Source organism: Amblyomma americanum, chromosome 3, assembly GCF_052857255.1.
Source record: "Amblyomma americanum isolate KBUSLIRL-KWMA chromosome 3, ASM5285725v1, whole genome shotgun sequence".
NCBI lineage: Eukaryota > Metazoa > Arthropoda > Arachnida > Ixodida > Ixodidae > Amblyomma > Amblyomma americanum.
The window spans coordinates 146,521,549-146,547,492 of record NC_135499.1 but is presented as its reverse complement, the minus strand read 5'-3'; the positions used below and the strand labels follow the sequence as shown (position 1 = coordinate 146,547,492).

Below are 25,944 nucleotides of genomic sequence, written 5' to 3'. Positions count from 1 at the left end.
CTCCGTTCAACTTCGCCCCTCGCGGACCGGCCGCTGCCACGATCCGGATGAGAGTCGCCACATGTCGGCCTCTCTTGTTGTTTGGAGGAGGAGGGATTTCTCCCCTCCGTTCTCCTCGGCTGTTTGCCCGTACGCGGCCGGTCGTTTCCCGTTCTCGGATTCTCTCTCCCACTACGTCGAGGGTGGAGGGGGAGTAAGAGACAGTTAAAGGAAAAAGAGGGCGAGAAGTGACAGGCGGGAGTGGAGACCGCGTCTGCTCTAGCGGTCATCTGGAGGAGGAGAGGGCTGACCGAGAGGAGGGAAATGTACGCGACTCACGTGCGCGTAGCAGGGTGTCCCTTACTATACAGTCCCGAAGATCGATAGTTGCTTGTTCCTCTCTCCTTGCACCCCAGCCTGAACAAATATGTACGCACATGGGAAAGGCGGAGAGTAAGCACCCCCCACTTCCTTCCCGAGGGTTAGGGTCGTGCGCACAAAACACCTATTTATGCGGGGGTGCGACGCCAGGAAAGAATTCTTTTGCCCTGGCACCGTTCGTGGCACAAAGCAACTAGTGGCCCGCTGCCCCGGCATCTGCAGACCATCATGGTGAGCACGCGAAGCAAAGGCTCCATTTTTGTTCCTTCCGTGGAAGACGTTAGGTTCACATTTCTCTTATCCGAGCGTCGCAAGTTTTTTCGAGATCAGAAGCCGGCGCGTACAGGATCTCGACGCCCCTTCTTGCAATCTTATCGAGGAAGGCGACTTCTCTGTTTGTTCTTTCGACACTACCGGATACCGTTTCCGTTGTTAAGTGTTCCTCGTGCGCGTGACAAGAGGCAGCAAGAGTTGGCATGGACCCTGATGGTTTTTCTTATCCATTTCCCCTCAGAGCGGTAGAAATGTCAGATTGATGGCACTCTACGACTGCGAAAGGCGGCGGTTTAACGTGCTTCCGTCTTCAAGCTATGTTATTATTTTCACTGGTATATTCGAGAAGGTTTGCGTCTTTGAACTTTGCCGAAAGGGCAGAAAGAGTTCCTAAATGTAGTCGTCTCACGCTGCAAAGTCGGCTGTGAAGTGCCGTTTCCAAGAAGTGAAAGCGCGCACAGAACATTGAAGATAAAGAACAAACCAGTGGATGCCTCAAGTGGTTAGGTTACTTACAAGCTGGAAGTTTAAGCGTGGAGCTCAACAGAATCGTGCGAAGCAAAATTAGAGCCGTGCTTAGTCTAGCGCCCTTGATAACGCACTGTTGATGTTTCCAGCGGGCGACGAACTTCCTTCCTAAAAGCGCCAGGCTTCGCGAACCGTTTAGTGCCCCTCGTTTCAACGTACTCGTGTCAAGCCGACGGCACAGGAGATTACGGTTGTTTCGCTGTTCCCTCAGATACGAACTCGTCGGCTCATGAAGTTTTATTAAGCCTTACTGCAAGCCGACGGACGTTAAGCACGCTGCATCCTGGATAAAACTAGTCAGTTCCAGGCATCGAAGCTGGTAGATATCCAGCTCTGAAATTTCTCTGTGAGCGAATAAAACGGGGGCTTAGGTGCACTGGATGCAGCTAGACGCTGTGGTAGGAACTCTTCTTTCAGTATGATGGGGTGCCGACCGCGACTCTCACATTGCTCTGCAGATGGACAATTTCCTGCTTTCCTGTAACGGACGTATATATAGCTTAGCTGTGCGGTCGCTTCTTTCTGCGAATATTGGCTGCTTCCTGTCACTGTCCTCTCGCGGACGCCGTTCCCCTGCTCCCTACCATCTCCAAGCGTCTAATGGCGGGAAGCTTGTGCCGATGAAAAATCAAACCGAAAACGCAGTGAATCTGAAATATTCTAGTACTTTTAGCTGTGGAGCACTACCCGCTGCTAAATGAAAGAAGATGAAAAAAGAAAAATGCTTTATTGCTCATGAAATAACATTTCGAGAAAGACGTTGTTTTTCTACATCAGCACTGCGGAAATTAAGGCTTCAAAATGTTGGTAATTTCAGGCGCGTTCAAAATAACGTCCCATTTTCGCTGTAGTGAATATTATTCGCTTTGCTCCATATATTTCTCCATGCTAAACAATGTTGCTATGGCGCACAAACTGCGCTTGGAATTGAGATTGGGGCTACACTAGCCTCGCGTTTACACTGCGGACTGTGACCCCATCTTTGACGGCTCGCATTATAACCTAGAAAAGTTTCTAGCTGCCATCGTCGCAATTTATAGTGCAGTTCTGAGCAACGCTCTTACATTCTTAAAAGCTTTCTCCCGCATAATTGTTTCCCCGGAGAGAAAACTCCTTCCGTGAAGCCATGTAGCATCCCTCTCGTCTTCTGAGGTTCCAGCAGGACCGGTATCTCAGCAGTTTCATGTCGCAAAAAAAGAGAGGATGTCAGCCAGGTCTTGTATGTCCATGTTGGAGCCCGAGCCGAACCTATGCGAAAGAAGTAGGTAGTAGTGTGGAGTTTTCCCTGCTATTCTGCTCCTTGGTCACGGAAGCATGCCTGCGAGTAAGCACCACGACTTCAATTGGTTTGTCACTTTTCCAACGGGCATTGCGCGTGAAGCTTGCTCGTCTGAGTACAGTGTAGCTGGTGTACGCCCACAACGAGGCTGTCGCTTATCATACTGTCTTACAGCGCCAGGCTTCATTTATCAGCCCCCAAAACTGATGTGGTTTCACCTTTTGTTCTCCAAAACGTTAGCTCTGCACGATCTGCGTATCGGACAGACGCAGGCAGATTACGCAGTTCGACAACGTCGTTACTGCCGTGTTATGCGTAGTGTCACTCTGCATGCAACATAATGCCGTCCACCAAACTTCAAAATCAAAGTGCGAAAAGCAGTTGCAGTTGCTAACGGCAGCTAGACATCGCATTTCGTTTGGCGGATATATGTTTTGCTAGTAATTTCACGCGGATTGCCCTCCACCCCTATACAAATGGTCTATAGACAATCTATAGACTTCTCATAGACAGCATTACCTTCCTATAGATATTTATTTTTGTCTACTCATAGTCTGTAGACTGTCTATAGACTTAAGTCTACTAAAAGTGTATGGCCATAAATCTGTAGATTGTCTGTAGACTGTCTATCGAATATGTATTGCCTATGTACTGTTCTCTAGGGTTCGTCTATAGAGAGTCTACAGATTTTATAGACAGAAGTCTATAAACAGTCTATAGACTGTCTAAAGAAGTTTTTGTAAGGGCAGTCGCACTTGTTATTTGCAATGCGCCTGAAGACGTTAACTAAAAAAATCTTTGAACTGAAGGAACTGCGTTGAGAAACTACTTCCTTTATTTCAAAAAAGCGATGCAACGCATTTATCATTTACGACATTTTTTTTTTTGCAGTTGATGTTTCCAGTTCGTAGCCTACACGCATTCATGTTGTAGTGCACTACACGTGTACAGTCTCTGTCAAAAGTATACAGCCCAAGGGGTCTGCTTCTGAGTCCCGCAGCGGGGCTTCTCTAGAATAGTCAGGGACCTTAACCTCACGATAGCGGCAGGAACTTGAGTCCTCAGCCCTCCCAAGCTTAGGACTGTCAAATGTGCTGAACATCCCCGCTATGCGGCTTGGAAGCAAACCCCTTGGGATGTATATTTTTGACAAAGACCGTACATGCCGGCGGCGAAGGGAAGCCTTAGAGTGACAGACAACATGACTTTTAGCCCAGAATACTCCGGACAAAACGACAGAAACGCAGAAGGACGGACACAAAGCCTCGTGAAATGGCAGCTAAGAATGTGGCCCAGTTCAGAAAGGGGGAGATATAAGGCTCATCAATTGGAAGTAACCAAAGATAAAACATGTATCTGCGTGGGGTGAAAGATAAGTTCCTGTGAGATGGCCACCTGTCGCAAGCGTCTCAAGCGCCGTCGCGGCCGAAAAAAAGTTGTCTGCCAAAAATAATCAGCATGCGGAATCATTGGCCAGGGCGTGCATGGCGCATTGCGAAAATCGTCGAAAGTGCTTTTGCGCAAGATACCGCCGCCACTCGCTGAAGCCAGGAGCACATGTATCGCCTCTTGTAGAATTCTGGCGCGCGAACGCGGCTGTTACCCAACCGTGGCAACGCTCAAATACTTCCTTCTTCGAAAAGAAAGGAAAACCGAAGCAGCAAAGAGACTGCGCTTCGCTGCTTCTTAGTCTCAAAATTGCCGCTACTGCATCTCGCGGCTGCTACAGCGCTCCAATTTTTTTTAGTAATATCGCGGGAGCGTCGGTTCTTTCAATGTCTCATGCAGGACCACAGTGGAGAAACGGACGAGAGTACGCGCATTTACTACTACATATTTTTTTTACGCTGTTCATGCAAACTTGTTGATGAGGTATAACATTCCATAACGCTACCAGATGCAGGGTCCATGCTGATGTTGACCGTTTTCCCCTCCTTTCTCTTAGCACTTAACCAAATAAATTTTGTCGTGCAACTTCTGCAATCTGTAATAGTTCGACTCACCTTTGAGCGAAACAATAAGTACGAATGCCTCTTCATTGTACAGCCTGCTTCAGGTCATGTTTGGCACTGCTGAACACAGTGCCGCATGCAGTGCCGCATGCATTGCATACATCTCGTACATAACCTAAATTCCGTATGTAAGAACCGTGTGCGCATCCTTACGGTCCGATTTGTACACAGAGCTCCAATATGAAACGAACCACGTTCAATTAATAATTACCTCGTTGGGAAGCGTGGCAAACAAGTTTTTCCTATTTTACAACCAGTTTTTTTTCTTGGTGTATAATATCCTAAAGTCTATTTTCAACTTTAGGTCAGAAATAACCACAGAACTCGTCCTTTTAATAGTAATAATAATAATTGGTTTTTGGGGAAAGGAAATGGCGCAGTATCTGTCTCATATATCGTTGGACACCTGAACCGCGCCGTAAGGGAAGGGATAAAGGAGGGAGTGGTGCAAACTTTCATATTGGAACTATGCCTGTACACGTGTAAACAGCCTCAGGAGAACCTTCACAAAATCCGCAGCAACCACAGTTTTGCTCAGAGCCCACTCTCAAGGGACTATTGCACGCGCCCTACGGCCTATGGTCGAATTGGCTGTTCACGATTGATGCTGGAAAGCTTTCTTCGAAATAACGCCAACAAAAACAGTCAATCGTTGCTATCATCGTAAAATATGTATCAGTGCTTCATTGTTCTGTCTATGGTGAGAACAGCAAAGCCGAAATACTCGTGAAATTACAGTTGTAGTCGGAACCTCTGCTTCCTAGGCGAGACTAAAATCTTGTTTGCTGTGAAAAAAGTAATAGACAAAGCTTATCAGTCCTCATTTTATTTGTTCCTTCTTTAAGTACAGCGGACATGCACAACGCTATACGAGTTTAAGTCGTTATTATAAAGCCTTGTTTGTTCTACAAGCATATGCTGGCGTTTGCAGTCTTTACGCGTAATGGACCATAGGAGGGTTCAACGTTAGAAAGCAATAAGACATGTATGCATACGTAAGCACTAGCGAACACAAGGGTGGCATACATTGGTTCAGCTTTTATCGCAAGAACCTCTTTATACCGCGCAAAATTTTTTTCTTGCCTTTCTCTTTCTTTTCTTCCCATGAAGTTGCAGTGTTGCATGACCGTATCCAAATGCTTCCAAGCTCCGTGTGTCGTTTTTTGAATGTCATTATGATGATTAGATTGTCCAGGGTTTCAGATTGTTCGAAATGTTTCTTATCTTCTTTTTTTTTTGGATATTGGCTTTGGAGCAGTTGCTCTCCTATTCTTGTGCACAGTACGCACATTGCTGAAATCGGTGACAATCTTGCTCCATCGAAGCCTTGTATACGTGTCACGGAGACAGATTGAATCAAGAGTTGCTGCATTTCTTTTGGATCGAAAAGAAGACCTACTTTACAAAAGACCCTCAACCCTTCTCTGAATGAACGTCTGCTTTCACTACGTTTATGCAACAAAACCTGGGATGAAGCTCTCACACCGTTTGTACGTTCGGAGAGGCATTAGAAGCAGGACGTCATTTTACTTTCTGCACCGGGTAGTAGCGGAGATCTCATTGAGCATGTTATGCACTTCACGACCACTCGATCAAAACGCTCAAACTCTGATCTGCATGGTCGCACCGTCGACTAGGCCGCGAGCGCAACTCCGTTGAGAGCCCCTGCGATTAAGGAGATCCAGTGTATAGTCGAAACTCGTTATAACGAAGCGGTTTCTGACTAAATAATAGATATAACGAAGGAATGACGATTCCCCTTGGAAGCTCGGTCAACGCGGGCTATAACGAAGCTACGGCTATAACGAAGTAATCGCCGGGCACCTTCAACTTAATTACAACCACGTTCAACTATTACTTTACGCGACAGCACAGTGTTGCAGGAAGCTAGCGGTGCATGTACCACCATCGTTTCAATTTAAAAAAGTGCACTGCATAAAATTCTTCAATGATAGTGCACCGAACTGGTAGTTGAGAAAGCGATCAGAGGGCTGAGGTCTTACACCCGAGGATGCATGGGCTTCCGAACGCCAGCGACGAAGCCACGAGCGAATTTCGCACGCCGAAGCCTGGCAAACAAGGCGCAGGTGGAACGCAAAAGGAGCATCCATAGTTGCCTTTTAGACGCATGCTGCAGGATGGGTAGGTCATCTAACCTGCGGCAATGCGGTGCGGTTTTCTATAGAAGAGGGCATGGCAGCGCTTTCGAGCTCTCAATGTCCAGCACACCAATCTCCGTATTGCTAAACTTGGGTCCAGAGTCGAAACGTCACTCGTGCCCAAAGCCATGCGGCACCCGACAGCATCCCGTGAAAGCATAACGGTTAGGACCTTCGCAGTTCCTCTGCGTATATTTGCGGGTATAATTGCCGATGGCAAGAGTATGGGTCGCCACAAGTGCGCATCGATAACGCAGCCAGTCAATGCGTCTTATTTCGACAAACAAGTCTGGCACGCGCCGTCGACACAGGGCGCAACACACTCATTGACCGTGGTCAAACAAACCGCTCACAATCTCGACGACATCCGGCTCTCGACACTCTGCTGCTATCTGCGAGATGCGCCGCTCCGGGGCAGATTTCACGGGCCATGTACGGACGTACTGGCGGGTGTGAAGCGAGCGTACAGGCAGTGCTTCGCATTGAACTGTGAACGCCTGCACCGAGCCAGAGGGAGAGTGCACAGAAAGCCCTTGCAGAACACGTGCACGCGGTTGTCCTCTCCTCTTGGCGATCTTTGACCGCGGCTTCGCAGCGATTCATCCTTTTCTGGGAATAGCAACGCCCCCATTCCTTCGACCTTTCAGACACATCCCCTTTGTCAATAACGGTATCGGACAACAACTGTTGTATTTATCGGGTACGTTGACAGGGCAAGGTTGCTTCCGTTATGGGAGGTCAAGAGCCGCTAAACAAAAAAAAAATTGTTTAGAGTCCGAACGTACAGGACAAAGGTACAGAACAGCAAGACAAAAGCCTCACATTATGTCTCGTCGGTGCCTTTTCGTTTTCAGTGGTCACGGTTTGAAAACAGTTTGTATTGCCAGCCGGCACTCCAGTGTTTCCATTCCTGCTGTTTCCGATGTTAGGACTGATGAAGGGCTGTGTTTGTCTTTCTTCTGTCGTCCATGCGTTTTTTGCGCTGCATATTTTCCTTTTCCGATGTTAGTCCACCGCCGTCGTGTTTCGGATGTGCTGCGAGAAGAAAAACCTTCACTTCGCCTTTTTTTTTAATCTTTCCGGCAAATTAATTTGGCGTCAATATAAAATAAATGATCCTTCGGGCAGCGGCCAGTTATTCCTACCTAAAAGTGAACGCGGGCAATCCTCCACAAAGTACGTAGACGTGAAACAGCATGTCATCTATGCAGCGGAAAATGAATCGAGCAGTATCTGATGTGTTAGCTGCGGACTGTTGGCGTCTGGATGACCAATTAAAGCAATGCACTGAGCCGCATTGGCGAGCCGAGTCGCCATGCCAGTCTTTCAAACTGATGCAGCTGTCATCTCGCTCAACAGAAGCAAGGACACTGCCGTCACCCTCGTTTTCTTTGCTAACGCGTGCACGGGCTCAAAGCTGCGTCTATGGCTCCATGGACAGGGGAGAGGGGAATCATCAAAGAATGTGACAGTATGTGAACTTTTTGTGAACTCGGGAATATGTGAACTTTTATCAGCCGGCCAAATTTATCTGTCTAATGTTTCTGAAAAAAACTTTAAAATTCGAATTACCAAGCGAGAAAGACGACAAATATGAAGGCGCGAGGTCCTTACCGCGCTTCGCAGCGCCAGCTGGGAAAAAAATCATGGCGTCCCAACAAAATTCTCCGCCTTGACCCACTTTGGTCATTGGGGGGTCATTAGGATGGCGTAGTAGGCCGGGCAGGCCCCTTCAAAATTGAGGGGGAGTGAGCCACCCCGGCATGTCGACAAAATCGCCATCTTCACACGAAGGTGAGCGCGCACCGGCGCAGTAGTGGTAGCATATCTTGAGTGGCACAGCATGTATTTCGCTAGTGTGTGGGGAGTCTTACGCTTCGTAGGCGTCGACGACTGCATGCTGGCAATATCCATGTGTTATCCCGGAATGATGGTTCTGGAATGATGGAATTAATGCCGAGTTTCCCAGCATTGTTCGCGCAGGTGTAGTTAAGCAGCATCTTTTAGCACTGTTGGCATCGGCAGCATTGTTCGCGAGACGAGACACTTGCTGCACGCAGGCTATGTTCAAGAATGTGGTTCCATGAGCACTGATACCCCGAGCGAACGATGCGAAGAGACGTTATCAGTGCTGGTGTTCAACCGAGGCTTACAGTCGGTGCTCGTGTTGCCTGTAGATTGTGTGCCCGCCTGCCATTTCTGCACTTCTTGAGCAAAAATTAACTAGCAAGTCCGCCTTAATGTTTTTAGCTTATCTACGAGAGTTCCACTGCTCCGCTGACTCTGATGGCATTGCTAAAAGCATGGTTTGCATTGTATTTATTAATAATAATAATAATAATAATAATAATAATAATAATAATAATAATAATAATAATAATAATAATAATAATAATAATTGACGCCGCGCCATTGTTTCTGTCGAGACCAAAGCGCTTAGTGCGATTTTGTTTATTCCGATCAGCCCTTTCGAGGTCATGACACCGCTGGTGTTCGCAAAACCCTAATGCAGGTGTTCCTGAAGGTAATTTTCTCAGCCTCTCGCGACTCAGCTACATAAAATTGTCGCAGCATAAGCACATACAACAGGTCGACTGCATCGATCCCGCGATGATAGCAGCAGATAAACCGGTTCTTAGGGTAACGAGGTAGTTATTCCAGATGTGGGCGTGGGATTCCTCGGGGGTACACACGACTTGCACACGTCCGCCTGCTACTGCATGTTCACCTTCCTCGCAGCGGTGTTTTTTTTCCTGCGGTTGTTTTTCGCCGCTGTGCTCGAGCCTGCGAAAAAGAGCAAACTGTTATTTTTGATATTTTTTAAGCATACAAGGCAACGAACTTGTTGCTTTGAAGTGAGATAGATGACAAAAATGACAAATCGGACCACAATGGTCGGCGCTAATCATCATTTGCTAAAGCAGCGATTTACGTCTAGTTCTGTCTTTATGGCATCGCTCTGACAGAAGCCACCGCTGCCTTTGCACGGCAGCTTATAGAGGGATTCTCACGTGACTAGGAGCCAAGGATAAAAAAAAAAAAAGCAGCGCACCACAGCTGGGTGAAACCAACTACATATTGTTTCCCGTCGTGTCGCGCTCATAAGGCTATTCTTAAATTCAGCTTAAACTTAATTAACTACGGTTAATTATGCGAAATTATCAATATTCGCTTTAGCGTCAAGTGCGTTTCGTGAAATTGTTGAGGGGTTAAGGAACAATAGATCCAGTTTTTTGCAGCACGTTATCTCCTATACGTGGCCCTTTTTTCCAGCATTTAGTGAAAGCCCGCGAAATATGCAAAAAAATAAAGGGGGAGAGAAGGAGGTGGTCTTGCTCTTGAGCTACCGTATTGTGACGCTGCCAAACACGTTCTGAATGAGCGAATCGTGCTCGCTCACCGCCTCGAAGTGAGCGGCCGACGCCGCTGTTAGCGTAGTCTTGAAAGTGCTTCAGACATTCTTCCTGAACATGGAAAGCGCGCTCCGTGATCTGCGACAAGTGGTAGGCAGGCCACCGACAGGCAAGTGAGACGGTACTTTTATTAAGCAGCCGCACAGACAAATCAAAAAAGGAAGGGAAAGCAATGAAGTCTTGTAGTTCGAGGTAACCTCCATTTTATTTATTTGTAACGTTGTGCACACCGTCGAACTGAGCGGCGGCCGCACACTGCACGCTGCATTTGTTGAAAACGGCTGGGAGCGCTTCAATAGTGTAGTGCATGAGAGCAATCACGGGTTTTTTTTCTTTCATATTTCGCGGGCTTTCTTTAAATGCCGGAACTGGATCGGTTGTTTATGAACTCCTTCCACAGGTTAACGCAACGTACCGTACCCTAAAGTAAATAATAAAATTTTCGCACAATTCATCTTAGTCAATCAACCAATTAAATAAATATAAAAATACTATGAGGATTACCACACGAAGGCAAACAATGCGGCTTGGCGGTTTTCGCTTTTTTAAAATTCTTGGCTCAAGTAACACCCTGCATGTATACGTCATCGGTCTAGACGACAGGTTTAAGCCCTAAACGCATGATGGACAGATGTTGCAAGATTTAAAGAGCAAGTGAGTTAAGGATATTTTGATGAAATGAAAAAGAAAAAAAATTAACAGGCGAAATACATTTACGCCAAATGTTAGAAAGTATGTTAGAGGGAATATGAAATGAAGAAAGACGCTAACGAGTCAGTTGTGACAAGGTCATAAATAAAATCTACTGAAAGATCGCGGCCGTGGCTTGCAGAAAACAGGAATACTTGGAGGCCACTGGGAGAGGCTTGGTACTACAGCAAACTTTTATGGCAGTAGTGATGATGATGCCTACATAGAGGTTCCGTGTTCCTCACAAAAGATCAAGCTGTACCCTATCTGGCGAGCGGTGCTTGCGCAGAAAAAGTGTTGGCCCAGTACAAGTCAATGATGACCATGCAATGATTGCCACGTTATTAGCTGTACTAGCAGCTGTCATGGTCAGACGTGAGAAAATTGCTGTTGTTGCACCGTGTAAGCAAGGCTTCGATTCTTGGCAGCATGTATATTAGCTGGAAATTTTGGGCTGAGCGCTCTCGAATGGTGTGCCAAAAAAAAAAAGAAATATAGATTGAAGTTAGATAGCTGCTGATTATTATGAGAGAAAACGCTCGTGTACGCCTGACGTTGTAGTGAATATAGTTATAGCCTGGCGTTATAGTCATGGCGATATTGTAGCAATCAACGCATAACAATATTTTCCTTGCTTTTTCTTTCTATTAGTAAAAAAACATAAGGTAAGCATTTACGAAGCATGGAACAATGCCCAGAAGTGGCCTCTGAGATACAACGTCATAACAATGTGTCGCTCTGCAAACTCTGCACCTAGGTTGCCAATCATTTTGCCTTCTTAAGTGACGAATGGTGCAATTGTTAGCATGCTTTCTGAAAAGTCATAGGTAATCTTATCTCTATACGCTGTACACAGATGTATTGAAAATTTTAGTCTCTTATTACAGAATCTTTTTACTCGTATAGCTTGCTGTGCTGTCTTCATACCTAAGTGCCCCCCCCCCCCCCTCTTGCCCACTTACATTCGTTTCTTTTTGCAGTTGCTTGTAACTCCGCGTATTGAAACGTGATGTCTTGTCTTAACGTCTTAACTTGGTTACATGGATATTCTCATGCACTGAAAACACGACTTACAAAAGCTTGAATAAAAGTTGTCTCATCATGAACATCTCACATTTTTGCTGTGCTTATTCCTTTTTTTCTAAAAAGCCAAACCAGTAAATTTTTTCACTTCGACGGCTATGAAAATGCTTTATATGTAGCCCTATACTATTGTGCTCACTTGGAATGCCAACGAGTAATTACTCCCTCATTTAGAATTATTACAATTCTCGAGTGAATCGAAAAAAAAATGACAGAATCGTTCCCAAGATACGACACAACGTTTCTCCGTTTTTGAACGGCGGATTTTTCTGTAACATTGTAGTACTGCTTTTCTGTAGCGATGTCGTATGCGACAAGGAACATCAGAACACTACAGAAAATTTTGTCGTTACTACAAAATTTTTGTTGTTACTGCAAGTTTATGACCAGAAACACTAAAATAACAATCTGTTGTGACGACAGAAAAGTTCTCTGTTGTGTTTTTCAATGGGGCGATCGCTTCGACACTCGTGCTGAACGAGCGCAGTGGATAGCTTGCTCTTGAACGTGAAGTGTAAACGATAGCGTGGATTAACACACATCCAAAACACTTTAGCATATTACTCTCTCCTTCGCTCTTTCTGGAAGGTCACACCAGAACGATAACATCAGGAACAAGAGAGAACTGGTTCTTTCGTGGCTGGCAGCCCCACTCGTGCCATGCAAACATTGGGGACGTCAGTGGTGGCTGCCATGTTTATTTCGCGTATGGTTGCACCAACCGTCACGCTATCTGTGGGCACGATAAGTTACCGCCAGGTTATCAATCCCGTGGCATTCCTTATCGTCCCGTGCAGAAAACGCAAAGGGGTGCGCATGAAACAGGGCTCGTGCGTTCGTTTGGCTCCCGGATGAAGCGTCGGGCCTCTTCGTCATCCGTGCGCGTCTAATGTCAGTGTGTAAACAACACTCTTATTCCTAGTTGGTTGGATGATTAAGCTCATTTTAAGGCGTTATTACACGCGCAGCATTAGATAGTTCTAATAAAAGGGAGTTGTACCAGCTGCTATGCATACCATACCAATAGTGTGTCTACTGCGCATGCGCTGTGTTAGTGGCGCCCCCTCGCCCACTTTCCCGGGCCTGCGGAACGGCAACTTAAAGGGAAACTTCATGCGTTTTAGAACTAGACGAACCTAAAGGGGTCATATGTGTGAAACTTGCAGGTAAAGCATGCGAAGTCCTTTTGGGCTAGCATTTGAAATGGTAACGTAATCGCTGATTAAAATAGCGACAGTCTTCAAGCTTCTCCACAGCGCACAGCGCCAAGTTGGGGGGGGGGGGGGTGCATGATGACGTCATCTAAGGTACCGGTACATATTAAAAGCATAAACGCTTTCTTTGTAGGGAAAAAACAAGCGCCGCTGAAGTCAAAGCCCACCGAGCGTTGTTAGGCAGCATTTAACAAGGCATGGCAGGGCGTGGTTGACCGCAGCGGTAATTAATAATAATAATAATTGGTTTTGGGGGAAAGGAAATGGCGCAGTATCTGTCTCATATATCGTTGGACACCTGAACCACGCCGTAAGGGAAGGGATGAAGGAGGGAGTGAAAGAAGAAAGAGAAATAGGTGCCGTAGTGGAGGGCTCCGGCATAATTTCGACCACCTGAGGATCTTTAACGTGCACTGACATCGCACAGCACACGGGCGCCTTAGCGTTTTGCCTCCATAAAAACGCAGCCGCCGCGGTCGGGTTCGAACTCGGGAACTCCGGATCAGTAGTCGAGCGCCCTAACCACTGAGCCACCGCGGCGGGTAAAGCGGTAATTCGAAATGCTACTGTCCGTGATGTCACACCAAGCTTCCCCGCACTACTTTGGTGCTTTGAGGAGAAGCCTAAAATTTTAATCATCGCTTACGTGATTATTTTAAATGCTAGCGTAAAAACACTTAGCATGCTTTATCCTCTACAGATTTGAATGCTAGAATATCGCGCTATTCCCAAAAAGTGATGCAGTTGCCCTTTAATAAATTGCCATGCTGCAATACGTGCCATAGTGTAGCCACAGAGGTATAGTAGTAATAAGTCACCGCTCCAAAAAACAAGCAAACTAAAAAACCGCGTGTCGGTGCTCTAACATGTCGACTGCAACTCATAAAAAAAGTAAATGAAGGAAGAGAACGCGTTTAGCGCTAATCAAAAGTAGATTTTTTTCCTCCCAACGTCAACAACTGCGTAGCAAAACTCGCACTGAACACATGCCACACGCAAAACATCATTTTCCGCCGCTAAACAGAATAATATGGGCAGCTGCGTGGTAGCTGCGCCACACTTTGCTGCATGCTCACCTTTAGAGTGGTCGCTGCACCTTCCCGGGGACTCTCTTCTTCAGTCATGCCCCTTTGTAACGCGCTGAGCCCAGTTCTTCCTTTTCCTGTAAACTCATACAACGAATTCAGCGACAAACATTGCTATCTTTACCTGCCAGGATGCTCTCCGTTGTGCCTAACCAGTGCTGCTTCCTATGAAGTCTCTTTCTCGTCCTTTTTTTTTTTTTGCACGCGCCAATTGCCACGCCTGGGTCATTCATCGAGCACCAGTCAGCCCAACCCTGCTATTTAGTTAAGAGCCCCCTTTCTTTATCTCTCTATGCAGTCGAAAGTAGGACTGCTGGAGCGCCTGGACAAGGGCGTCGTGATCGGTGATGGCGGCTTCGTATTTGCCCTCGAGAAGAGGGGCTACGTCAAGGCCGGACCCTGGACGCCCGAGGCCGCCGCAGAGCACCCGGAGGCAGGTGCGTATACCTATGAATCAAGTTCGCAGGCGACTGCCGGCACGAATCATGAAAGTGGTCGGCACTGGCATTTTTAACGCCTTTCAGCAATTTTCCGAATATCTCATGGGTGCGCCTTAAGTTACACCACATAGCAAGGTCACGCGACCAATTTAACTGTCATCGTTACAGCTAAATAAACCCGTGACTACGCATCCTTGTTTTCACGTTCCGTTCACAGGCAGAGCTCATGCTGTGAAAGGCGTGTCGCATTGCGGGAAACGTCCTTTCAAGTTCTTTCCTTCCCGCGATTAATTTCTTTTAAGCGCTAGTATAGTGTCGCATTCCATCCGATTTCGGTGTTTTTATTAACGAAGCAGCTAGTCTTTCGGTTTTAGTGAAGTGCCTCCAAGAAGCCGCGAGTGGGAGCATTTGCTCACTCAAGCTGAAATCGTGTCACCGAGTGATTTGTAAAGGACATGGTCGCAGGGCATATAATTTACTTAGTGGCAATGTGAAGAAAACACACGGGCAATAAAATGATGAAAGGGCGAGCATTATATGAGACGTGGTGTCCTCTGTTTAACAAAATAAGCCTGCGCAATTTGACCACCTTGATGACCGGACGGGCTGAGCAGTTTTATGCTGAATGTAAATAAAGTTATGATCTCACTTTCACATTGAAAACTGCACTGCACTGCAGGCAGTTTCAGGAAAACGATAGCGCTACTGACTTTTTCTCTCGTGAATTTTTTTCACACTTTGTACTGCCAATGCTTACGACTGTCTCCTTTCTTTTTCCCTGTCCTTTACACCAGTGCGTCAGCTGCACCGGGAGTTTTTGCGCGCAGGCGCCGACGTTATGCAAGCTTTCACCTTCTATGCCAGCGACGACAAGCTCATCAACCGCGGAAACCTGGCCGGCAAGACGCTCACGGTACGCATGAGCTATCAGTGGCGATATTTCTGTGTACCCTTCTGTCCCTGCTATACCCTGCTGTCGTCCTCACGCAGGGCGCTGACATCAACGAGGCGGCATGCAAGCTGGCCCTGGAGGTGGCAGCCGAGAAGAAAGCCCTCGTGGCGGGCGGCATCTCGCAAACACCCTCTTACCTGAGCGGCTGCTCCAAGGCGGAGGTCCAGGACGTCTTCCGCAAGCAGGTCAACGTCTTCGTGCAGAACAAACTTGACTTCCTCATCTGCGAGGTACGCTTTACACCAAGACCTACTGAACTAGAGACCTGCACATTTGACACTGCTCCAGCGCGCACCTTCTAGTTCATGTCTTTTGCCGCTAGGGAATGGCAGCTACGGGCGGCGTGGCGCTACAATTAACCTGTTGAACAAGATGGCGTCGATTATTTTACTTCAAGGATGTAATAGTTTTGTCATTTGTCTACGTTTTGAGTATTTATCATTTATCCATTGCCTTAGCAAAGATGCCGGAAAGTCACACGCATGCATGCGCGCGAACAGAATATTCACCGCCAGGATTTAAATAAATGTCATATTTGCATCGCTCATTACTAGTTTTCAAAATAATAAGACAGGACAAATGCACAGGGAGGCAGTGAGAGAAGAAAAATCATTTGTCGCAAGCAGACGATGATGTTGATCATGACCTACGAACAGGTCAACCGAGCGCCCTCAACGGCCAAAAAGTTAACTAAAGTTGGCGCACGCAGTCCCGTAGGACCCCGCCAAATGTGCAGGTCTGTAGTTCCGTAGGTCTTGCTTCACACATTCCTCCACACGTACGTCTAGGTCCACCTGGTGGCACATATATCGTACTGATAGCACGAGGCTATCAGTGAGCCGGAGAACCGTTCTACTGCGTGCACACACCTCAGACCGTCGCTTTCGCTGCTGGAAAAATATTGCTTCGTTGACAGACAAGGCGGGCGCAGTGCGCAAGAATAAATAATTTAGAAGAAAGCACTGCCTTTTGTGGTGAGGGTAGACGTAAGCATGTAATGCCTTGCAGTACGTGCGTAGCACATTCTGGAGGCAGAGGCTGAACATCGTTGTCAGGTCTCGCCTCGGCAAGACACAACCATCTGTGCACAGCTAGCGTCGCTCGGGCGGCAAAGTGCAACGAGTGCTACGTCTAGGGAAAATGCACACTGCTTACAACAGCGGCTTCCGCGCCGCGCCGAAGTACGGCGTCATGGCTGCGCACGAGACTAAAGCCTTTACATGGCGTTTTCAGGACCGGTTGCCCTCGGGTGTGTGCTTACAACGGCACTACCGACGACACTGCAACGGCACGGCACTACCGCTTCGCACACATGTCACGAGAACTGCGCTTGCACCGCTCGGGCTGTAGAACAGAGTTTAAGCTATTTTTCGCCGCGCGCTGCCTTCGCCCGCCATGGGTCTAGGAAGACGCTGTTGATGACGCATTCTCTGTTCCGGCGTCAGCGCAGTACGTAGGCACCAGGGGGCAGACGGAAAGTTCCGCCAAAGCTCGTTTAGGTTCGTCTACGTGTACTCCCTCCGTTCTTGTGCCAAGGTCACCCGTAGCGCGCCGACCACAGGTGGTAAAAGCATTTCATGCTTAATACTGGGACTGTATTTTTGGTGGACCGTGCTCTCTGCCGCTGCCGCTATAACAGCTCGGAGAGGGGTTGGTAGCTCTCTACAACGTTGGAATGTCTAGACAAATGGTTGTTCGACGTTGTGGCCACCGTACGTCATCTGACGAAGCTGTGAGGGAACCATTGCGGTCTCTCAAGGCGACGGGCCTTTGACTGAACTGCTGCTGTTCACTGCGAGTGCCTGTGCACACCATATTATTGCTTTAGAGGCAGGTATTCCTTTACCGGCTGTGCGGACTCATTTTTAGTAGGTGGTTCTCTATCCGACGTGAGGTGTGGTGCTGGGTCCAGGCAGTGGATATTCAAGGAGAGAAGATGCATTCATGGCGTTGCGGTTCAGAACACCTGTCAAGAGGGAAAACTATAGCTTCAAACTACGGCACGGTGCATGCTTCGGAGGAGTCAAGGTACATCACGCCGTTCGAGACGTACCTATGACAGATTTCGTCCAGCGCAGAAGATTATACGCCGCAGCGTGTTCCAGTAGCAGACATTTCCTTACTTCTCTCCTGCCACACTCCTCTTGGAGTAGATGATGATTCATTCTGCATTCATTCTGCTGGTGTACAGAAAAACGAGTGCCAGCAGACGAAAGCTTTCTGGGCAGTACCCTTTCATACGCTTCAGTGATCCGTTTAAACTGGTACAGGAACTTTCCATCGACTTGCTAGTCGAAGGCTATAGATCACGAGGTGTAGAAGACTCGCGTCTGTATAGAAGACAGTGCTTGTGCCTTTGTTTTTCTCTTACGTTCTGTCTTTTAGTGCTATCCAATCGATTTCCACCAACATTCACCAACTAGCCCGACTAAGCCCTCTTCTTGTAGAAGACTAAGCACAGATGCGACCATTAAGCGTCTGTAATGTACAGCTAGTCGCCAATTCTTCAATTTCGCTCCCTTGTTTCTTGACTCGTTCTTCTTTCTGGTCTCGTATTTTGCGTCGTCTGCAAAAATCAAGCACTGCAACATCTCGTTTATTATGACCGCGGGACTGCGCACAGTTAAGTTCTACGCTCACGAAACTGGGCGTCATGGTCAGAGGCATGTGCAGTCATGCTGAAAAACTTTGCTCGCGTCTAAGTAAACGAGGACTCGCTTGCTGCACAAGCGAAGTTTGGCGAGACCGAATGTGGGGTGCCGCCATCCGCACTAAGTACTAAATCTCTTAAACGAGACCGCTTCTTCCCCAACGTGCTCTGCCATCCGTGCGCAGTACTTCGAGCACGTCGAGGAGATGGAGATGGCGATCGAGGTGTGCAAGGAGACTGGCCTTCCAGTGGTGGCCACGCTGTGCATCGGCCCCGAGGGAGACATGCACGGAGTGCCGGCTGGAGAGTGCGCCGTGCGCATGGTCAAGGCCGGTGAGGGAGCCGACTGCTAATTCTTTTCTGCTTATCGTACTTTCAGCGCACTTCCACAGTAACGCTTTTTATGCATGAGTAATCGTAAAGTCGTGTAAGACCAATACGTGTTTGGAAAGTTTTGTTTGTTGATGACGCTTGTGACGCTCGCTATTTCGTCGTGAAGCGGCACGTCGTTCAGAACACTCCGGAAGCAAAAAGCGAGCCAGCTTCCGTAAGCCAAAAAAATTAAAAATCTAAGTAGGAAGAAGGCGAGCTGCAACATGACGTCTATAGCACTGTTGACGCCGTAGATGATGGATGTGATGATGATCATGACGTCGTATGTTGATGGCGACAATGGTGGCAATGATGTTAATCTGTTGTACAGCGTAACCAGCGCTTGAGCCTCCATGTTGACGGCATCTGTCCATTGCCCATAAGTGCTAACCGCATTTCAAGCACAGGGGTGGCTTCATGGATGACCCATGGAGGACGGAGGATGCCGTTGCCGTGCCCCCTCCTCCCCCTGTTCAAGCAGTGTACTCACATCACAGGATTTATGCACAGATGTATTTTTTCTGCCACTTTCAGTTTTTACTTACAATGTATAAGGAATCTCACAGGGTGTTGACTGCAGTACTAGTCCTGCGGACGTGTACCTAGTGCTGGCTCCCATCGCCTTCCTCTCTACTCGCTCGCAGGCGCAAACGTAGTGGGCATCAATTGCCACTTCGACCCTTTCGTGGTGCTCGAGGGCCTGAAGCTCATGATCGAGGCGGTGCGTGCTGCGGGTCTCAAGGCGCACTTCATCGCCCAGCCGCTCGCGTACCACACGCCCGACGCCGGCAAGCAGGGCTTCATCGACCTGCCCGAATTCCCGTTCGGTGAGCCTCAGCGCTTTGTCGCGTTGTTCGACGCTTTCTTTTCCCCGCGAGAGAACGCTTGTCGAACGCGTGCGGCCTTCTCGACGCAGCCCTGGAGCCACGCGTGTGCTCCCGCTGGGACATCCAGCGCTACGCGCGCGAGGCGTACGAGCTGGGTGTCCGCTACATCGGCGGCTGCTGCGGCTTCGAGCCGTACCACGTGCGCGCCATCGCCGAGGAGCTGTCCGCGGAGCGTGGCGGCGTGCTGCCCGACGGATCCCAGAAGCACGACACCTGGGGCGAGGGCCTGCGCATGCACACCAAACCCTGGGTTCGCGCTCGGTAAGCTCCCGTTCTGCTTAGTTCATTCTTAAGGAAGAACGAGAAAGAAAGAAAGAAGTGAAGAGGACAATGGAGAGATAAGCTTTTTTTGACAGCGTGGCGTCCGGGTTATAGTGTCTGATTGTGGCACCTCATTGCTCGGAGGCTTTTGGTTGCCTTTGGTGTTCGTGGGTTGGATGATCGGTGTGATGAGTGCGGCTGACTGGTGCTATAGATTACATGAAGAAATCTAGCCTTCTATAAAAAAATGACTCTGCGCCACCCACAGTTGTGGATGAAGTGCATTCTTTTTCTAGGGCCTCTAGTTTGGGTGGGAATATTGGTTTTTAAAGCGATATCTTTAGGACAGCCATGGAAGCAAAAAACGTCCGGCGTCGGCAGCGGCGAAAGTCACCTGCCAACCGTGACAGGTGGTGTTGATCATAGAGTTTCTTACTATTAACTAGTGCTAGAGGGAAAGCTGGCGGCGCTGCAGCTCGGCCACGATGGGCTCTCAAAGCAACATGGAGCGATGAGCTACTTGGTGCGGGACAGTCGGTTTTTTTCAGGAACAGAGAATGGCGTTACTGATATGTCCCATTCCGTACACTGCACGCCACACGCGCAGACGACTTTGGCGCAAAGGTAGTGCGCAAAAGCCATAGTAGCGAAAACGCAACAGCACACGACGCCGATAAACGGTTTTTGTTTTCCGAAATGCCATGAAAAGACCTCTTAAAGGTTTAAGCGACAGTATTTTTTTCTGAAAACATATTTCTTTTCTAAATTGCGCCTGTTAAGCACGAAGCAAGTCATCGCTTATTTTGGGCAAACTTTACATTTACATGCTTTTCTGCTCGTTTGTTGCAATTTATAGACAGGATATTGAATGTTAGCGCATTCTTGATTATTGAACAACGCTTGTTTTTTTCATTATTTTTTGGCCAAAAGTTGTAGTTATGCAGTCGGCAGCTCTCCGCTCCATGATGCTTAGAGCGCCCATGGTGGCTCAGGGGATCTCGAGGAAGCTCCATGCAAACTCCCATAGACGGGGCGCCAGTTATCCGGAAACTCTAGTTAATAGTAAGAAACTCTATGGTGTTGATGGAGTTTCCTTCTCTCCGCCTGCCACGGATGACAGATGACAGGTTATGAGAAGGGTATCCCTCTCCACTTGAATGGGGGAGGAGGAGAGGCCGGACTAAGAAATGCTCAGTAAAAAATAAATTACTAAGAATGATTGGTTATCAGGAAAGGAAAGGCGTGGTAACTGTCTCATTCTCGATGTACACCTCAACCGCGCCGTAAGGGAAGGGAGGAAGGTGGGAGTGAAGGAAGAAAGTGAGAAACAGGGGCCGTTGTGGAGAGCTCCGGAATGAATGACTCAGCAAAAATGGATAAAAGAAGTGGCTACGAATAGAAATGAAATAAGAATAGAAGCAGAATTAAAATATTTCGGTGAGTGAAAAACAATGGAATCAGGATTAGAACACATTAGCCAATGAAGGAAAAATTCTATCGCATTTCCTGCGCATCAATCCAATTGATTGCCCCCAAATTTTGTGCTTCTTTGTGCTGTAGCCATTCATATTGAGTGGGTAATGCCAAATGCATTATTTTCTAAACTGTTTCTGTCTCCTACTTGCGTGCAATAACTTCCTGCTGGCCATGAGGTTCGAATCACTATTTCAGCGGCGTCACTTTCGCCTTTTAGAATTCAGAGTGCAAAAAGCATGGGGGGGGGGGGGGGGGGGGGGGGGGCTTCCTTCCTGCCTCTTGCATGCGGCACCACTTTCCCTAGATGGGACACGAAAAGAAAATGTGGGTTACAGCTCCAGGTTGCAAAATATGATGTACAGAATTGCAGGACGTGGAATGTTCGGCAGTGCTCCGGATGTTGGTTGTGCAACGCAGAAGTAGGAAACAATCCGTGGCGACACCATCGGCTACGGGTAAACGATTCATCCGGCTTATCACCGGCCATGCAATTTACGTTACGTTGGACTCCCTGATCAGAGACCATACCTTGAGCTAAGCCAACATGACCAAACCCAGGACAGCATTCGGCCTTTTTCGTAGAAATTCCTTTTGAAAAGTCGCCTCACTATGGCTTTCACAAATTGTAAATGGTGTGGTTTAACGTCTCTAAGTGGTGCATGGGCTATAACAGGCGCCGTAGTGGAGGGCTGCGGATTAATTTAGATCACCGAAGATTCTTTGATGTACGGTGACTTCGCGCGGCACACGGGATTTTTATGTTCCACCTCCATCGAAATACCACGCCGCTGCGACTGGGATCGAACCCGTGACCTTGGGATCAGCAGCCGGACATCGGGTTATGGTTTTTATAGTAATGCCACAAACTACTTAACAAGTAGCATCAGACCTCGCGAACTGTGAGCGGCCACGTTGCCCCATAGAGCGAAACGAAAAATCAGCGGTTCACTTCAGCTCCACCTTTAAGGGTATGAAATGACAGCCTCACACACACAGTCATTGTTCTTTGTTCACATACGCACATTTATCGCAATTATCACAACTATCCACATCTTGTAATTGAACTCTTCCACACTGCAGTTTATGCGCATGATGTTGCTTCTGTATACACACATATTGATTAGTACTCACTGCACTACGAGCACCACTACAAGCCCACTACGCCCATCCGGGCGTAGGTTCCGCACTGAGAAAGCTTTGTACTGCTCGTGCACCATTTGGGGGGGGGGGGGGGGGGGGCAGTGGCGTACGTCAGATCGCGGCGGTTTTCCAGTGGCCGCCGCACGCTGGCGCCATTACGCCACGTGAAGCAGAGAGGATATGAAACGCCAATATGCACTTTGCTCATCGCTTAATTACTACTTCAGTAATTATAACTTCCCTAATTATGCACATACTCTTTTGCATACGCTTGTGAGTACCACTTTGCCTCAAAAAGCATACGAAATACAAATAAACCCCGCTTGTACGTCAGCCCAACAAGCGTACCTTCGTGGCCTAGTCTGTGTAGCGTGCCTGGCTTTCGATCCAAGGGTCCTGGGTGGGAATCCCGAGTGAGATTTATGGAGTTTTCCTTTTGCGTAACGCCAATTACTTTATAGACGAGACACGCGCCGACCTTGAATTCACATTACAAGTCCTTAAATTATTTTCGTTCCAGACATCCACGCATGATGTGGGTTTCTCGGCACAACGCCGACGCCGCCTTTCCCGCTGAACGGGAGCCTTAAAGCTATCGCTTCAAAGAGTGCCTTCTTTGTGGAGTACGGTGAATCCGAACGAAATTGCTGTCATGCTGTGAAGCGAACCTCTTTGCTGCAGATTAGTCCTCCGTTGTTGTTCCTGAAACTCTAAAAAAGACCTCTGTCGCTGTCATTTCCGACATTGTTCCTCCAAATCACTGCAGTTTCTTTCCGAAAGCCAGCAGCTTCAAGGCTGCAGGGCGAAAAAAGCGGCACGGTTTTAACGTATTCAAGCCGAGTAGACATGTGAAAGCGTGTGTTTAGCTTCATTGGCTCGTGGTTTTGCTTTGATATGTCGTCGGCACGTCTGGCGACGATATTAGACTCAGGTTAAGCTCTGATCGAGGTTAAGCTGATCTGATCTGTTCGCGCCGCAGACGGACGTTGATGAATACGGCGATGTGCAATGCACAGCGAAAGAGGGTGTTTCAGTTTAACGCGAATCTGGATCGGCGGCGGCGATAGCATAGTTCCTTCGTTCAATGACCAGCGAGGCTGACCTGTTCGCGCCGCCGCGAATTTGAAGCCCGGTGGCGGCAATATCTATTTTATTTCTGAACTCTCAGGGTCAGGGACGCCACAAGATTCTTGACTGTGTTTGACCCCGTAAAGTAGTTCTTTCCCACTAAAATGCATGTGGGTGGGCATTGCGCTGTCGCGCTGTGCCAAGAATAAGGGTTTGACTATTTGGTTTTTTTCTTTGAAAATTCGGCGTACTTTTTTCGGCGAATATGGCGATAAATTCACTAGGGCTTGCGCTTTGTGGCATTCGCCTGCACCGTAACACACACCGCAAAACTTTCCAGGATGCTGTGGACTTTTTTTCGGTGCTTGTTTCGGACCGCTACTTGCATCTTTCTTTGAGGGGCCAATATGGCGATAATCCAATCCGGACTTGAGCTTTTTAGCATTCGCATGCAGCGGGACGCACAGCACTAAGCTTTCCAGGACATAGCCTACAACTGTACACTGCTTTAATTCCAGCTAAATTAAAACGCATCAGCACCGCCGTGCTCTAAATCCTTCTTGAAGTGAGCTTCAGCCGCATAGGTATACGTGTTTCAAGCCACACAACAAGGCCCACAAGGAACGTACGGATGTTCCTGCAGGATATCCTTATTTTTTGGATGGCGTCAGTGCTAGCGGAATCAGTGGTTCAGTGTTTATACTGACTGCTGAAGAGAGATTTGGGCTGATCAACAAGTATGTAGTCACTGTTGCCAAACGCGGTCTACTGTGTTGCGCCTATTAAGTTCCAGGTCTTTCGCGGTGCTGAACCGAGTTGGGCGAAGCCCCAAGTCACTCCTTAGTCTTCTACATTCAACTCGAACAGTGAAGTCTTCTTTCCTGCCCGGTGACAGCGCTTTTCGCAGGCCATCAGTGCTAGTTAAAAGTTTGACTTACAGTAGCTCATTTGATACCAGTTGCCTCTCGACATTTTCTACAATAGTTTCGAATATAACACATTTATGCCACTTCGAACAAACTCTCCAGTTGTGTTAGTGCCCCGTAACGTGCATGGAGCAGAATAATTGTGATTGGCTATTATGGACTAGAGAGCGAACACTAGCTAATGGTATCCTACCTTAAATGAAGAAGAAGAAATGGACATGGGCAGGGAATTGAATGCGGAGAAAAGTTAACTGGTGGGCCCCCAGGATAACAGAGTGGATTTAAAGTGTAGATGAACGTAGCAAGGAGCGAGAGAGAGACTCAAGTGCGTAGATGACTGGAGACCACTGGGCAGAGGCCTTTGTCTTGCACTGAACGTAGCCGAGCTGCTATTGCTGCTGATGATGTTGGTGTGTCCACTTGTTTAAACGGCCACCTTGCGATCTTGTATTGCAGGGCATCGCGCGCCTACTGGGAGAACCTGAAGCCTTCGACGGGCCGTCCCTTCTCGAGCGCCTTCTCGCAGCCGGACAACTGGGGCGTCACGGCGGGCAACGAGGAGCTCAAGCAGCAGACGTCGGCCACCACGCTCGACGAGATCGAGAAACTGCAGAAGCTCAAGAAGTGAACATGCGCTCGCTCCCCCCGACGCACTGCACGCTTACGGCTGCTGCTATTCTATGCCAAAGCAGAAACTAGTTACTGTCCTCTGTGAGGAGCAAATTTTCACGGTACACTTAACACGGTTAATAAAACCTACACATATATGCACTGACAATCGCATAATTATTTCTGAAGAAACGGTTTCTTTTGTGTGGATTAGTGTTAGCTTCCCTGTTTCAGCTAGCCGCGGGGTAGCTCGGTGGTTACGGTGCTCGGCTGCTGACCTGAAGGACACGGATTCGATCGGCACTTCGATGGAGGCGATATGCTAGAGGCCCGTGTACTGTGCGATGTCAGTGCTCGTTGAAGAAGTCCATGTGGTCGAAATTATCCGGGGCCCTCCACTACGGCGTCCCTCATAGCCTGAGTGGTAACTTGAAAGCCGTTGGTAACACTGATGGCCAATAGGCTGTGAGCTACCTTCTCTTCCGGCTGGATCTACCTTGCTAAGCAAACATCAGATGAAATATATCGTAAAGCCGGCTCCGGCTGGCGGCGGCTTGTGGTTGAAGTATTCGAGCTCGAATTGTCTGGACGGCTACCAATGGCCTTCCTTAGCAAAACACTAGTATTTAAGTAAACACTAGTAGGAAAATATTTCAGCAGAACACTATGAGCGGAAACGGCCTGCTGTCCCAAACCGTGTGCCGACTGTAGCGCTGAAAAGTACTATCAGAAACTGCGACTAAGTTGACCTTGCAACGAGTACTGCAGAATCACGCTTTACCACGTTAATAATGCAACAGCACTAGAGCTGTCACCACACCAAAACCCCTCCATCGGAAGTCCGAAAATTCCTCGATTGGTCGGGACAGTGATGTTGTCACAGGTGTCACGTGACCACCAAGGTCCAATCGCAGTGCGTCGCTGAATTTGGACATCCATCACCACCGTAGGAACGGGGACGTTGCAGCAGTATCAACATCGCCTACCGGAGAGAGCAAGCGTAGCAAGGGGCGTAAGATTATCGGATGGGCTGTTGACGTATGCAATAATTGAAACATTTTATGGCC

At 48.0% G+C, this 25,944-nt stretch overlaps 1 protein-coding gene across 1 annotated transcript; it reads left to right on the top strand.

Annotated features, from left to right (window-relative positions):
* Positions 1–456: 456 nt before the first annotated feature.
* On the top strand, positions 457–25,039 carry LOC144125111 (betaine--homocysteine S-methyltransferase 1-like). The gene is made up of 8 exons (XM_077658206.1): positions 457–591; positions 14,395–14,533; positions 15,331–15,449; positions 15,527–15,718; positions 18,324–18,471; positions 19,155–19,337; positions 19,427–19,658; positions 24,725–25,039. Exons 1-8 carry the CDS (start codon positions 589–591, stop codon positions 24,894–24,896), a joined length of 1,188 nt encoding a protein of 395 aa, XP_077514332.1. The 5' UTR covers positions 457–588; the 3' UTR covers positions 24,897–25,039.
* The last annotated feature ends 905 nt before the right edge of the window (positions 25,040–25,944 follow it).